General features: G+C 39.8%; 1 protein-coding gene across 2 annotated transcripts in view; it reads right to left on the bottom strand.

Moving 5' to 3' along the window:
• DSCAM (DS cell adhesion molecule) overlaps positions 1–16,103 on the bottom strand; it is a 680,512-nt gene that overhangs the window by 34,931 nt on the left and 629,478 nt on the right. For both annotated transcript variants that reach the window (XM_050933241.1, XM_050933240.1), the window contains exons 28-31: positions 15,266–15,296; positions 10,537–10,652; positions 7,177–7,326; positions 1,710–1,907 (exon numbers count right to left, since the gene is read on the bottom strand). In XM_050933241.1, the coding sequence (XP_050789198.1) occupies positions 1,710–1,907; positions 7,177–7,326; positions 10,537–10,652; positions 15,266–15,296 (495 nt within the window). The remainder of the gene's footprint in view (positions 1–1,709; positions 1,908–7,176; positions 7,327–10,536; positions 10,653–15,265; positions 15,297–16,103) is intronic.

Genomic DNA, 16,103 nt, shown 5'->3' on the forward strand with positions numbered 1-16,103 from the left:
AAGGAGGATGTCCATTCTTAAAAGATAACAGCTTAATCCTACAAACGTTATTGGGCACAGTGCTTACTACTGTGAGTAACCCAGTGGAAGTCAATGGGCGATATGTAGTGCTCAGCACTTCTGAAAATCAAGCTGCATATTTAGGTCCCTAAATATGGATTTAAGGGACTATCTTTAGGAATATATTTTTGAAAATCTTGGACCAAACATTTTTAGATCAAGGCAAGGCTGATGTCCGCTTTTTCTTACTCAGAGAATAACTGGATTTTTTTTTTAACCCTCATTTCTATTTAGTGAAAAGCTATTTGTGTATACTGCTTTGGACGGTTTTCTCTTCTAGGGCCTGACTGTTCTGAGACTTTCCTGTGTAACCACTCTAAACCCCGAGGTGAAAGCAAGCTGGTACGGTATGGTATGGTGTACCAGTAAGAAAGTGGCTGCTGGTACACAAGCAACCAGACCAGCAGGGCCCCTGATAGTGGGGGGCAAAAGGGGCAGCTGCTCCGGGGCCCAGCTATTTAAAAGGGTCTGGGGCTCCCCAGTGCTGCCATGGCTACCTCAGGGCTCCTATGGCGATTTAAAGGGCCCGGGGCTTCCAACCACACCTGCTGCTACTGCTACTATGCCAGCGGGTAGAATCCTGGGCCCTTTAAATCGCCGCTGAAGCCCCGGGCAGCACAGGCCGGGCAGCACTGAAGAGCTGGCTGGGGGAGTCTGGCCCCAACCCCGTCCCTCCCACCTGAGGCCCCGCCCCTTCTGGAGACCCAGAGTTGCCACCTCCACCTTGCTTAGGATCCTGGCCACCCTGCATACTGGTAAGTCTATTAATTTACTTTCACCCCTGTCTAAACCCCAAGGGATTACAAGCAGTTGCTTGTGGCCAGCCTTGAGCTAGCCAGGGAATCACCTCCTCTGTCAGTGATATGCCTCAAAACAAACATTTTCCATTTTTTTTTTTGAAACCTATCTTTGGAGTTGCTGTGTGAGTATTTACCTGATCACACGATGTAACCCATTTAAGGCTGTACATTTTTTCATCTCTTGTTCAGTATAGAGGAAAAAAAAATCAGCTTCACTTTTCAATTTCACAACTGCATTTTAACTGGGACACAACAAGGCTAGTATTAAGATTGAGTGAAGAATTGCATCTTCAAGTTCTCCCTTCTCATTAGTTATAGATATAGCTGTTCCCAAAGAAAATAAGGGCTTTGTCCAATGCCCATTTATGTTACTGAGCACTGGATTGGGCCTGAAAGCTGGACATTCCCCTAGTGAGCAAATTACACCACTGGACACAACTTACCTTATAGTAGCTCAAACCTTAAAACCATTCCAGTTTTGACTCCATTTTCTTGGCGCTAATACTGCCACTTCCTGGCTGGTGCCATTTCATGAAGCAAATTCTCATACCTCTCCCTTAGAACTCAGGAAGCACATAGTTTCAGTGACCAGAAAAATGACCCACAGAACCATCAAAAAGATTTTGGAGTACATTTTTGGCATAGGAAGTCATGTACACAATGCCTGTTATCATAAATGGTAGTATAATCCAGAAGCAGTTGCAGTTAGAAGGTATGTTTTTAAAATGCTTTAAAAAGAAAATAAAACTCTTAATCCCAGCAGCAAATATGGTAAATCTCATGCAATGAATACTACTCCAGTTATACTAGTCCTGTCTTTAGAGGGGAATTCTGCAAATAACATTATACCTGTATCCTGTGAGGGGCTGACACTGTAGCTGTCACTTTCCTTGTCTACTGATCCTGCAGCTCTGGGTGTTGGCAGCCTCCAATCTGTGGTGAGGGTGTGGGCTGATATAGTGGGATGGGGTCTGTTGAGAGTCCATTGACTAGCGTACCTGTTGCGAGCTGTTGGCCCAGTTTTTGCATTCCTTCTTGTAGTAGGATCTGTGATTGACAAACAGAGAATCTTTGCCATTATATTCTTAATTAGTCAATGAAAAATCACCAGCAGAATAACTGAAATGAAGTGGTGACTGAGATGTTAAAAACAAAAACTGACAAAAAGGAGTTAAGGATGAAAACGTGTTTCAGTGAAGTGCAGTGAGTACATCCCCAAATTAGGACATTTTCTTTACAGAAATTCTACATGTTTATACAATCACAAATGTTAAACAGTCTGGGATCCAAACAGTTCCCTACTGCCATGTAACTCTACTTGACTCATTATCACTTCATGTGAATCATAATAACTCCCTTTGACCCCAAATTTATAAAATATAAATGAAAAGATTATAAATGGCTAAGAGATTATATTATCACATTTCTTATTCTAGGGATCTTGCTTAATGTTAACATACAACAGTATTACTCACAATCAAAACCCTATGAGTGTATTATTTATTTATTAGTTTACATTTGAGCTAGTATGTTGTTGATCATGCATGCTAAAGGGCTGCTACCAGGTGCTGAATACATAGCAAATCTCAAAATCTTCCATGGAGGGAAAGCTTGGTGGTTTGAGCAGTGGCCTGTCAAACCCAGGGTTGTAAGCTCAATCCTTGAGGGGGCCACTTAGGGATCTGGGGCAAAATCAGTACTTGGTCCTACTAGTGAAAGCAGGGGGCTGGACTCCATGACTTTTTATTTTTTTTGGGAGGGAGGGATAGCTCAGTGGTTTGAACATTAGCCTGCTAAACCAAGGGTTGTGAGTTCAATCCTTAAGGGGAACATTTAGGGACCTGGTGTAAAAATCTGTCTGGGGATTGGTCCTGCCTTGAGCAGGGGGTTGGACTAGATGACTTCCTGAGGTCCCTTCTAAGTTCTGATGGTGAATTTATTCATAAAGATTCTTACAGTGTCTGAAAAAAATAAAATCACCCCAATTCTTCCTTAGAATTTTTTTTTATCAACTATTTATGTAGGGCCTAAAATATTTTATGCTTTGCTGCTCCAGAGACAATCCATCCATCCTTCCAAGGGAGTACAAGTAAGCTAACTGCCAAAATCGACTGCTTAGACTTTGTTGACGTGATCAGTAGCGCTGATACAAAAACAAGGCTTGTTTTTCATAATATGTAGGGCCCTACCCAATTCACATTCCATTTTCCTAAATTTCATGGTCATAGCATTTAAAAAATCTTGAATTTAATGGTTTCGGATATTTAACTCTTAAATTTCACAGTGTTGTAACAAAATATAATCATGTAAAGCCCTTAAGACTCAGTGTTCCTCCAACTGGGGGTTCTGACCCACAAGGGGATCGCAAACTGTTGTAGTGGGGGTCATGGTATTGCCACTCTTCCTTCTGCACTGTTTTCAGAGCTGGGCGGCTGGAGAGGTGCAACAGCTGGCTGGGTGCCCAACTCTGAAGGCAGCACTGATGCCATCAGCAGCACAGAAGTAAGGGTGTACTTTTGTATACGTTTACCTTATAGTATAGAGTAAAAGTACACAAAAGACCAGAGTTCATGGGGGACACCAGATTTAATGGTCTGTGATGCGATTTTCACAGGCATGAATTTGGTAGGGCCTTAATCATAAGCCAAAGGGAAAAGAAAAATCTTTAACTGGCAAATAGAAAGTGACTAAACCAGGGATCGGCAACCTTTGGCACGCGGATCGCCAGGGTAAGGCCCCTGACGGACCGGGCCGGTTTGTTTACCTGCCGCATCCGCAGGTTTGGCCGATCGCGGTTCCCACTGGCTGTGATTCGCCGCTCCAGGCCAATGGGGGCTGCAGGAAGCCACAGCCAGCACATCTCTTGGCCCTCTCCACTTCCCGCAGCCCCTATTGGCCTGGGACGGCAAACTGCAGCCAGTGGGAGCTGTGATCGGCCAAATCTGCGGACATGGCAGGTAAACAAACTGGCCCGGCCTGCCAGGGTGCTTACCTTGGCGAGCTGCGTGCCAAAGGTTGCCAATTCCTGGACTAAACCATCAGGGAAAGATTTTTCTTTTGAAGCTTCTATGGTGAGTAAAAGAATTAAACAGTGCTCTTTGACATTCAAATGGCAACGCTGTTCTATCACTTAGGAGTGGGAGATTTGAACAAGAACGAGTTTAAGGATAAACCATCACTAGATACTGACTTGGACATTGTTTCTGAGTAAACATTCCCTATGAAGCATTTAGAGCCTGTTACTTCAAAGGTGCAGGTTATTTATAAATACAAATTGGCCATGCCTGTTTGACCTTCTGTTCAGATCCTCCTCCAAAGCAAAACAAAAATACAAACTCAATGCCATTGATAAACACTGTATCACGCCTGCTCTTTAGAACAAGGACAATAGTTAGATGGCTAGTATCTAGTTATGAAAAGATAGCAGCTTATTGTTGGAAATTACTAAGAGACTAGATTGAAAATTTACAACTTACCCTGAGCAAGGCATGGTGCATAGCTGCGCCACCTCAGAAGCAAACTGAAGGGGGCAGTAAAGGCAGATTCTGGAAGCTGTGAAATTACTACACCATTAGCAAATTTCTTCCTCCTCTGTGACAGCTGAGGTCTGCTGGATGGAGGGACAGAGCCTTGCCTCTGATCATTCCCCATTCCTGTCTGTCCACTGTTGCTGCTCTCCCCTAGTACCATGAATTGTGATATCGGTATTTGGATGGTCAGGAGTGAGGAGCAAGGTGGTTCCTTGTGCCTCCTTATTCTCCTGTGTGGCTTTGTAAGGGTAACTCACATCCTCTGCAGACGTGAAATCCAAGAGGCAAGTGGGTGTACGTGGAAGATGCCATCCACAAATTCTCTGTGTCTAACAGCTGCACTCTGCAATTAGACACTGATGGCGGGCCTGTGCCAGTTGACTCAGGCTTGGGGGCTCAGGCTAAGGGGCTGTTTAATTGCAGTGTAGATGTTCAGGCTTGGGCTGCAACACAGTTCTTTGCCATTTAGCAGTGTTCCCAGAGCTGGGACATAAGTAGCTATTCCTTGACTGGCATTTGGTAGCTATACTGTTTAGAAGATCTCAGCTAGCCCAGAATATCACTAATACATAAACAATTGTCTATGTTTTCAGAACCTTTCATCCTGAAGGATCCCAAAGCCCTTTACAACTGACTGTGAAGTATATACACAGTGCACCACTGAAACACAATCATCTGTAGCAGGAGAGGGCAACCACCAACAGTACACAACACATAGCACAGCACTGGGCAGAGGACAAATTATGGCCAAGAATATTGGAACTGCTCTTGCAAAGAAAAATGCCAGTGGATCTTTGAAATCCATGCAAGTCATGTAGGATCCTCAGTTTTTTGAGGTATCAGAGTCACCCCGAAGACATGACCTAAATCTCCTGAATCTTATTTGAGTCCATTTCCCAGACTTAGTCTTAGAATATGTTGAAACATGCATGAACTTTAAGGACCAAAGGTGAAATCATGGCCTTATTGAAGTCTGTGTAAGTTTTGCCATTGACTTCAATGGGGCCAAGATTTCACTCCAGACTGTGACTGTCCCAGTGCAGGTGAGCAGCATGGGTGAAGAGTGCACGAAGCTTTCCTCCTTCTGTGCAACTCTGCAGGTGCCAGCTATAATCCTAGTCCTTATGTTCCCTGAATGCAAGGAACAGAAGAGTCTAATCACCAGACTTCCGAAAGGAGACAGAACAAATGGAATGAAGGCCCTAGCAGAGCCCAGTTGGATTGTGGACACTGCAACAGTTGTACCCAATTTTTGTCTTCTGAATAAAAGTTTAGTTTTTGAACAACAATTGCGTTACAACTTAAAAAAGGATGATTCAACAGATTTTTTGCAATCACATATATGGATTCTGATGGAGGGATGGTCTCTGCATTGAGGGGGATTGGCAATCTCAGAGTCCTAGTTTGTTTGGAGAATTGTTACTTTAACAAATCTGTTTATATGCCAGTTTTATTTCTGGGCCACGGCACAAACAATTGGGCTGTTCTTCCCTTGCAGCAGAGAAGGCTGAAAATTGCATATCCTTGAGCCCCTCAAATTCATTTAAACGAGTCTGTTAAACTTGGGAAACACTACTCAAAATTCTAAGACTGGCCCTGCGCACAGCAGGGGTGCTGGAACAATTTGCATGTTGGGGGTGCAGCCATTGAACCAAACTGTAAACCCTGTATACGATGGAAATCACTTCAAGCCTGGGGGTGCGGCAGCATCCCCAGCATCCCTAGTTCCAGCACCTATGGTGCACAGTGTTACTTTCAAATATTCAAGGAATATTAAAATGCACAATAAATACATTTTACAGGTTTCCCATCACACTTGCTGGGATGCATGTGAACCAGACTATTGGGCTTGATTAAAAGTCCATTTTAAGTAACAGCATTTCCATGGACTTCAATGGGCTCTGATTTGGAGGAGATAAGGGATGGAAAGTGTAAGTATCCTGGGGTGTTGTCTAGCCTCTAATTATACCTAGGAAAGACAAGTACTTTTGGAGTGCAGGATCTTGCAGCATTAAAGATAGTTAGATTTTAAAACGATGCAGGGTTCTATTATATTGTTCATTCTCATAATCTTGATTCTTCAATATAATACACATCAATGACAGTATCTGATCTTTGTATTTCTATACATCCTAGGAATTATTTATATACTTCAAATATGCCATATTACTATCTAATAAGTATTCCTTAGATTTAATGAAACTTTTTCAATTATACCAATATGGAACACATTTATAACTGAGTTTAGGAAGAATGTAGTGCAATAGTACCTTTATTCATTTTGTTTAGATCATTGTAAGATGATCTCAGCATGGATATAGCTGGGAAAATGGATTTAATATAGTAACTAGAAATGTAAATGTTCAAAAATGCAGTAATCAGAAAATGTATTTTTCATATCCTAGAACATTAGGAACAATCACAGTTAATTGAGAAATGAAATAAAGATTGATTGCTGAGAAATAAATATCTATTAGCTATGAAAATCCACTAGAAACATTTGCTCAATAGAGTCTAGATGCTAAAATAAAGCATAAATTTCCTTTGAGGAATATTCAGGTCTGAATTACCTTAAATTACAGCTACATTTTAACATGCAAAAGAAACTTTTGCTGTATTAACTTTAACATGTACCACTTTTACAGTGGATCCAATTGTAAAAGAGACTATTTCCTGCTGCACAAAATAGTTTCTACACTACATTCGAAATAAAGGAAATACCACGATAATATAAATAGTGTGGTAACGATATCTGCTATGGGTAATATAGTCTCTTTTATACTCACTTGTTCCTGGTCGGGCATCAGAAACATCAACCAATGGTCCAGTAGCTTGTGAGACAGACTGGTAATGTACTGTGTGAGTAACTGTCAATGACTTCTGTTTAGATGTCTCTCCAAAATCAGCATCAGTTAATAACACTGTTGATCTGTCATCTATAAGCAACAGAAAATGAATATTAAAATATTAACTAAAGAAATGAGTATTGCCTGCGAGCCTTCATTTGTGATATGATGACTTTAAGGGACACAGATAGGCTTTTTGTGTATCCTAAAATTTAGAAACTCTCTATTGCCTGTAACAATCTTTTGCTTTAAGTGCTTAGACTTTTTCCATTTTGTAAACACTGGTCCCCCCCCAGCTCTTCATGTTTGTTATTAGCATAAGTGATTGTATCTGTGATGTCAAAAGGAGATTGTTAGCTCACTTGTGCTCTCTCTTCTGGCTAGCTTCGCCTCTGCAGCACCAGAACAAAAAACATTGCCGCCTTAGGGCCTTCATCCAGTAAAGTGCTTATGAACTTGCTTTAGCATTTGAACACTCTTGTGGAAGTTGGCGGGACAAATCTTGTGCTCACAGTTATGCACATGCATAAATGCTTTTGTGGTCTGGAGCCCATGGGCCAAATCTTGCCTCTTCCTTATGTTGCAAAGTTCCTGCAGCAGAACTGACTTCATGAACAGCTGCATGGAGGCTTCTTCCTATCTGCACAACAGGATTGGTGGAGTGGGGTACGGGAGAGAGTTAGACCCCAGGCCGAGTAGGGGAGAAAGAAACACTTGTGAATCCACTACTGCATGGATTCTCTTCAAAGAAACAGCAGAGGCCACTGCGGAGGATTCCTTCTGACTTTCCATACAGAATCTCCACCCCTCCCTGCACCAAGCCAGCCTACAGGGGGGAGCAGTTGGTCCTGTGGCAGTTAGTAGCTTTTTTCTTTACAATTGTTTTCACAGTGCTGTTTTTAAAAAAAAAGAAGCTATATAGAATGCAGAGTATGTTGCCCACTCAATCATACAAGATTTAATAATAAGTCCCTTCCTGCCCCCACTATAATCAATGGTAAATCTTCCATTTACTTCACCTTGCAGAACAACTACATTTGTATGCTTAGTGTTATCCAGGTTTAGTCTTCACGTTTTATTTTTACATTATTACAGTCTTTTTCATCTATTCTTAATAGCTATGAAAACCATGGGAAATTCCTGCTATCATATCATGTACAGCTTTTTAATGCGTTTCTAAAGGGACTGCCAGCAATGTACCCATCAGCTGTGGCAGATCCATTGCTTCTAACAATTGTTTTTTGTTTTTTGGGTTTTTTTTTCCAACTGACAAGAGAACATTAATGTGAACAATTCTGCACAGTAACATAACTGGCATTTTTTGCCCAAAAAAGGGCCCTAAATAGAATGAATGTTATGAAACCAAATTATGCAGTCCCTAGCAAAAGAGGAGCTCTTACTCCGGTCATGAATAAAACCTGCCAAAGCCTATGTGAAACCCTGTCAAAGTGCTGGCTTACTATTACTGCTTTGTGCACCACAGTCTATTACCGTGGCACCGATCACATTGCTGTAGTTAAGGAGCTAATGGCATTTCCATTATAGACCCCTATTGCCCAACTACTAGGATGCAAGAGTGAAATCTCTGTCATAAAAGATTGCAGCACAGAAATGAACTTTGGAAACATAAAGCTGGAAACAAAAATGTCCAAGTTGCTGGTGATGTGTGGATCTCATCTTCAAAGCAACCTTATAAATCATGAAACACAGAAAGGGCTGAATCCTTTGGTCCAGCCAAATCAAGATAGCCTGGCCCAGGATGTGATGGGACAAAGTTAGCTCATTCTTCCCCAATCCTGGGACTGAGTAGGAGCCTCAGAGCTAAGCTACATTATACCTGCTAGCTCCACTGGTCCCCTCCCCTCTGACCACATCCTAAATGTAACCACTGCATATGCTCTATATCACTGGAGGATTCCTCAGAACAAGTGGAATCCTCCGCTGACCACTTAATCACAGAATATCAGAGTTGGAAGGGACCTCAGGAGGTCATCTAGTCCAACCCCCTGCTCAAAGCAGGACCAATCCCCAGACAGACTTTTGCTTCAGATCCCTAAATAGCCCCCTTAAGGGTTGGACTCCCAACTCTGGGTTTAACAGGCCAATGCTCAAACCACTGAACTATCTCTCCCCTGGAACTTAAGCCAGCTTCAAATTTCTTTAGACTACTTTTTGTCCAAAATGGTAAAAATCTGGCAGGATCAGCTCCCTCTGTGAGAGCCCTGCCATTTTGTAAAGCAAGACACTCATTAAATCAGTTGTTTTTGCGAGCTTTCAGCCATTTTGCACTGAACTCTTAGGGAAATTGCTGTTTTTGTGAGATTTCAGATGTATCCCAGGCATAACAAGTTATTTATGGCTTTTGACCTGAAACCAGAATGATAGTGGTGAGTCTGATTCCAGGAGATTTGGTATCCAACCTTCTGAAATGTAAAAGTTTTCACCTTCAGGGTCCCAGTTTTAATGTATCTCAATTTTTTTCTTATTTATTCAGTGTAGCAATATACAGAATAACTTTTGCTATAGCTAGGCAGATATATAATTAGGTAGTTTTATGTAGATTTGAGTGGGAAACAATTTTCTAGCCCTGCAAAAACTTTTAGAGATTTTTAAATTTTTTCTTGTCCCAAATTTGAGGCAAAAATTTGAAATCTCAAAATATAAGAATGGCCATGCTGGGTCAGATCAAAGGACCATTTAGCCCAATATCCTGTCTTCCGACAGTGGCCAATGCCAGGTGCCCCGGAGGGAATGAACAGAACAGGCAATCATCAAGTGATTCATCCTCTGTCACCCACTCCTAGCTTCTGGCAAACAGAGGCTAGGGACACTATCCCTGCCCATCCTGGCTAATAGCCATTGATGGGCCTATCTTCCATGAAGTACTTCTTTTCATTTCACAAGCAGATAGTCTGAAAAAAATTTCAGATTGGGTCAAACAAAACATTTTATTTCAGTAATTTTGAAATGTTTTGTTTTAATTTCAACCTTTTAAAAATAACCTTTTTTCATAATAAATTAAAATTTCAAAACAAAAAATCATTTTAAAATGGAAAATTAAAGTTTTCATGTTGAAAATGTCAAAATGGAACACTTCACTTTTTGCTGCCCTACTCTACTTTAAATTTTCTAGGGTTCCTTAAAGCTCAAAATGATTCATATGCAGAAAAGGCTTCAATTCACTTTTCAATCATGACAAATTATCTTGCAAATTAGGACCCTAGCCCTTTTTATGTGTAAAGGATGCAATGCAAAGTCCACCAAAAACATTTATTATATAAAGCAACATTGACATTTTACCAATGGTCTCCATTGTGTCCCTCTCTTCAATCAGAAGCTGAGCTCTGGGAATATCTATGTGCATCCTCAGTGTCTGCTGCTGCTTGTTAAGTGTATCTGATGTCCTGGTGTTCTTACTAAGCACAAAAGACAGACAAACATGAAAACGCCCCCCATATGAAAAGATACTTAAACATTTCCTTTTAAAAAATCCATTCAACTGAAGCTAATATAATTACCATACTCACCAAAATTCTCATACATTTTATTTTCTTTCTTTGTACTTTGAAGCAAATAAGTGGTATTAATTCAAAGTTTGTGGTAGGGAGATGAGAAAAAATAGGTGGGGGCAAGGGACTGAGTCTGCCATTATTCAGTGGCTTATCTATCAAAAGCCCTTATTAAATCTTTTCAATGCAGCTGTTCAATATTGAAACTGATGGGAACAGTTATAAAACTGCCATTTTTTTGCATTTCTAAGATTTGACTAATGAACCCTTCAGCTGACCAAACAGGTCAGTGGGAAGATGGTGTCTTATATAAATTTCTCATATTAATTAATTTTCAGTGATGATTTAAATCTGGAACATCATAAGAATCGGTAAGTTAAGAAATCAAAAATTCATTAGAAATTCCATTAATAATCGTTAATTATATAAGGAAAAATGAAGACTTTAGTTCTGTTGACATTGCAGTAGTAAGAAATTATAAACCTTGTTATCATTCATGGATTAACTCTTTTCATTGGATGTGGTATTTTAGAACAGGACTATAAAACGATTATTGTATCATCACATAAGCTATAACAATTTTGAAGTCTGTGTACCAGAAAATTACTCTGAGAATGAGCCATCTACTAACAAGTAAATGAAAATGGGTAATAAAACTGAGCAGCATAATCATATGCAATTCAGAAATTGGAGTAAAATCCTCCATATTACACTAAAATCCAAGGATCTGTTCACCCCTTTCCATGGAAATGCTAAAGGGAAGGAAGGAACTCTCCAGACGGGCCCCCTTATTTTTCCTGAATCATTTTGTAAGAGGAATTTCCTCCCCTCACAAAATGGGCAGCAGTTATGCCTCTAAACCCAACAGATTCAATGGGATCCACCAGAACTGAGCTAGGACATATCTGACAGAATCTATTTTTCTAGTCTTTTCCCCTGTCTATCTTAGGAATTATGGCTCCTATCAATGGTATGTAACGTGTTTATTCTCACAACAACCCTGTGAGGTTCATAGACTCTTCCTAGATTCTAAGATCTGAAGGGACCATTGTGATCATCTAGTCTGATCTCTTGTATGGCTATAGAACCTCCCCAAAATAATTCCTAGAGCAGATCTTTTAGAAAAACACCCAATCTTGATTTTAAAATTGTCAGTGATGGAGAATCCACCATGAACTCACCCCCAAGAAGCCTTCTTCAAAAAAGTCTCTCTCTCTCTCTCTATCAAAATTCTATCCTGGAGATGAGAAACCCTCTTATTAAAACTGATTTGTCTCCATGAATAGACTTTTTTTTTCAAAGAATTGGCATTTTCCAATCCCCAAAAAATGTTGAAAAATTCCCAACCCACTCTAGTGACTGGGTCTTCAACATTAGAAAATCCAGGCTATTAACATCAAGGGATTATAACAGGAATCGGCAAACTTTGGCACGTGGCCCATCAGGGAAATCTGCTGGTTTACCAGGACTGTCTGTTTACCTGCAGCATTAGGAAGTTCAGCCAACTGCAGCTCCCACTGACCATGATTCATCGTTCCAGGCCAATGGAACCGCCTGGAACCGCCATTGGCCTGGAATGGTGAACCGCGGCCAGTGGGAGCTGCGATCAGCCAAATCTGCAGATGCTGCAGGTAAACAAACTGTCCCGGCCTGCCAGCGGCTTTCCCTGATGGGCTGCGTGCCAAAGGTGGCCAATCTCTGCATTATAATCTCATAGATAAGGATTCCAGAGACTACTTCCCAAATAGGAAAAATATAATTTACTTACATTTTAATTAGTCTGAAATGATTTAAAAAAAAAGAGACTCTACTGATCATAAGCCTTAAATTTGTCTCAAGTTTGCTAATTAGCTCCCTAGACATTGTGATGGCGTGTATATAACATACCTCATTTATTGACTATGGATAAATATTTTTGTTTGTTTGTTTTTTAAGCAAGTGAAATGCACGATATGTTAAAGTTTGTTCAAAACTGATTAAAGAGGTGAACATCATTTTGAATAATCAATCTAGACATTAACCCCCCACTCAATTGAATGACTAAAAAAATATGTTCATTCACAACAGGGTTGAATCTTACACACCCATTTATACACAAAGGGATTACATATGGCACCTGTGTAAAACTAAGATCATTTTGGATACTTGGCCAACAGTCATGACTCTTCATTCATTTTGGGGGCTGAGGTCAGCAAGTAGGTTAATGCAAAAGAGGTATGGAAAACGATTCCTTTGTAAATGTGTGGGCTGGGTTAGAGATTTCAGAGGCAACGTATGTCTTATTCTGTGCTCAAAATTAGAAACATGAGCCAGTTCCATATGCTAATCAATGATGAACAGTTAAGAGGAATTTATCTGGAACTTGCTGCCAAAGGAAACATCACCAAGCTGAACTCAAACACTAGTAACTGTTACTAATTTGAGGTGCGAGGGGCAAATCATACAACTTTCATTAAACGGTTAATAAGTGGGGCTTGCGTAGCTTCCCCAGGGATCTGACTTAAATACCCCAAACCAAGGCATTCAACACAGACTAAAGTGCCAACCTTAACCCTTTTTATTCTTAAATGCACTCACAGGGGCACAAATATCCCAAAGGGAGATTTCTAGACTTTCTAGATTTGCATATGATTCTAGGTTTTGGCATAATATAAAGAAATCTTATTCATAATGTATCAAGAAATTTAACAAATGTGACTCTGTGGGTTATTGGGGTTTTGCCTCCTTTGCCTAAAAAAGGCCTAAATTTTCAAAAGTTAACAAGTCATTTTGGGAGCCTCAGCTTTTGGTTACCCAATCTGAGGTAACCCTTAAAGGGGCCTGATTTTTCAGAATGTGCTGTGCATGCGCCCTCTGAAAAGCAGGCTGTCAGAAAGTGTCGCAAGTTGAGCACCCTTGGACACTGTCCTAAATCACTTTTGAAACTGTCACTTTTGAAACTGTCCTACATCACATTTTTTTTCAAAATGCCTATTTTGATAATTGTTTGCGGTTATTTATATCTTTAAAAGATATATATGTAGTAGATGTTTTTAAATCAAGCAACCAGGTTTTTAATGGGATGAGGGAAGGAATGACTATCAGTACTCACAAAAATTAAAGGCTGGCAGAAATCATTGCAGATAAGTAACATGATAGCTGTACTAAAACATTTTGCCAATGCAACTTGATCTGATCTGCTATGTTAGTACTGGGTCTCTTTTGAGCAGAGGCTTGCCAAATATGCTGAACTACGTGGGTTTTTTGTGAGATGGAGAAACACCAAAGAACGACTCTATTGAAATCATTTTTACTTGTCACTTACCGTTACCGAGGGCTCCAATCCTGCAAACATGCACATATGTAATTGAACCCACAAAAGCAGTACTACTGAAGTCAGTGGGACTTTACAGATATGTAAGTGTTTGCAGGATGGGAGTCTATATTTGAATCTAGGTTAACTGATTAATCCTATGTATCACCAACACACCAGACAGAGATACTCTAATAACTAAGGTGTGCCGTACATTCAAATGAAATCTAAAACCTCAGAGATGGAGGATTTTGAATTTTTGAAAATGGTCCAAACTGGCAGATCATCAGATATCCTGGAGGTTTTTATTTTCTTAAAAATAAGTACCATTTTCAGTTAATATGAACCAAAATGGTCCTATTTTCAGAAACCCACAATGGTTTCAAAGTTCAACATTTTTTTCCAGACAAACCAATAAACACTGAAAATATGAAATTTCCATATTTGCAGGCTATTGTTGCAAGAACAGTCATTTTGTTGTCATTTCACAAAAGAATTATAGTTCTGGATAGTGAAATGACTCAAAACAAAACAGCAAAATAATAAATAAACTGTCCCCACTTTCACAAAGTTCTACTTATAATCAGCTAGCAATGATACATATATGTGTGTGTGTGTGTGCGTGTGTGTGTGTATTGTATTTTAAAATATGTGCTTCCCAGGGTTTATTGCCTTCAATAAGATGATCTCTGAAGAGCAATTCCTTTTATGCATATTATGAAAACACTTCAGTGAACAGGCAAAATGTCCAAAGGGACCTAAACCTGTTCTGTAATTTAATCCACTAATACAGGGGTTCTCAAACCTTTTTATATTGTGGTTCACATCTTAATAGAGATATTGCCTCATAGATCACCTTTTTTTGCCATTTACGATTGCACTTATTACCTCTCTTTTCACTGACTGAATAAAATCCCTGCAGCAAGTTCAGCAACTGCTTAAATGCACATCCAATACTAGGAAAGTGTTCAATGCATCTTCAGCCTCTTTTAACATGATGTTATAGGGGGAAACAAGGAGGTGAATCAGCACCACGTGAGTGACCAGATTTCTGTGGAACTCTGCTCGTCTCTGGACCATTAGAAATCACTGGTGTGTTTGGCACATAGATACAAAGAATTCAGGAATGGAAGGTTTAATAATTAAGTTGTTCCCAGGAATGATTTTCAATATAATCCCCTGAACCAGAAACATTATTAAATTTGGAATTACTAAACATTATTCTTACCTCATAAGCATTTCAGCCAAACTCTTTGCATCTAGAAGAAAAAAGGGCAAATATTAGTACCTGATAAGTCGCTAGTTAACACTTTAATTTTTGTGCTACAATGAAAGTTTTTTGGTAGATGGATTATTAAGGAGTGGAAGATTCAGACCAGCTATTTATTAGAGATTATTCTCTTTCCTCAGGTCAGCCATCAAGACATAATAGCCTCTAAAACTCCTTATTTTTGTTAAAACTGTATTTGACTATCATATATCTTTCTGATACACAGAGTATGTATAATTCTCCAGTGGCAGTGAAAATGCTCAGAAACATATTAAAGGCTTTATTGCAAACTGTTCATCTTGACTTTGAAGAAAACTAAATTTAGAACAGAATAGAATTTAACTTGAAAAAGCTAAAGAAATTCAATAAAAGAGACAGAGAATATAAAAACAAAAACAGCCCTAATAAAAGCATTAGCACTATCTCTTCTTCAACACAATTAACTTAAAAGAAATTGAGATAAGTTAAAGTAGTTCACAAAGTTTCATGTACTTCTGAATAGGAGCAGGTCATGACATAAATGAGCAATCCCCTACCTGGGCACCACCAAACCAAATCTGATTGCCTGGAGAATTGGCCAAGGAAGATCACAAAAGGGTGAGTTTGTTTGGTCACTATCAGGTATCCACACCATTCCATTAGATATTATGCAGAACTACCCCTTTGCGTTCAGAGGGAGCCCTACATACAAATCAGTAGGTAGCAGCTTATTTCAATAAGAGTCAGTCATTCAAAACTATCCCAGTGGGTGGACGCTTATTCTCTCACAGAGTCCCACTGACTTCAATATGGCTCC

Source organism: Gopherus flavomarginatus, chromosome 1, assembly GCF_025201925.1.
Source record: "Gopherus flavomarginatus isolate rGopFla2 chromosome 1, rGopFla2.mat.asm, whole genome shotgun sequence".
In the NCBI taxonomy this organism is placed as follows: domain Eukaryota; kingdom Metazoa; phylum Chordata; order Testudines; family Testudinidae; genus Gopherus; species Gopherus flavomarginatus.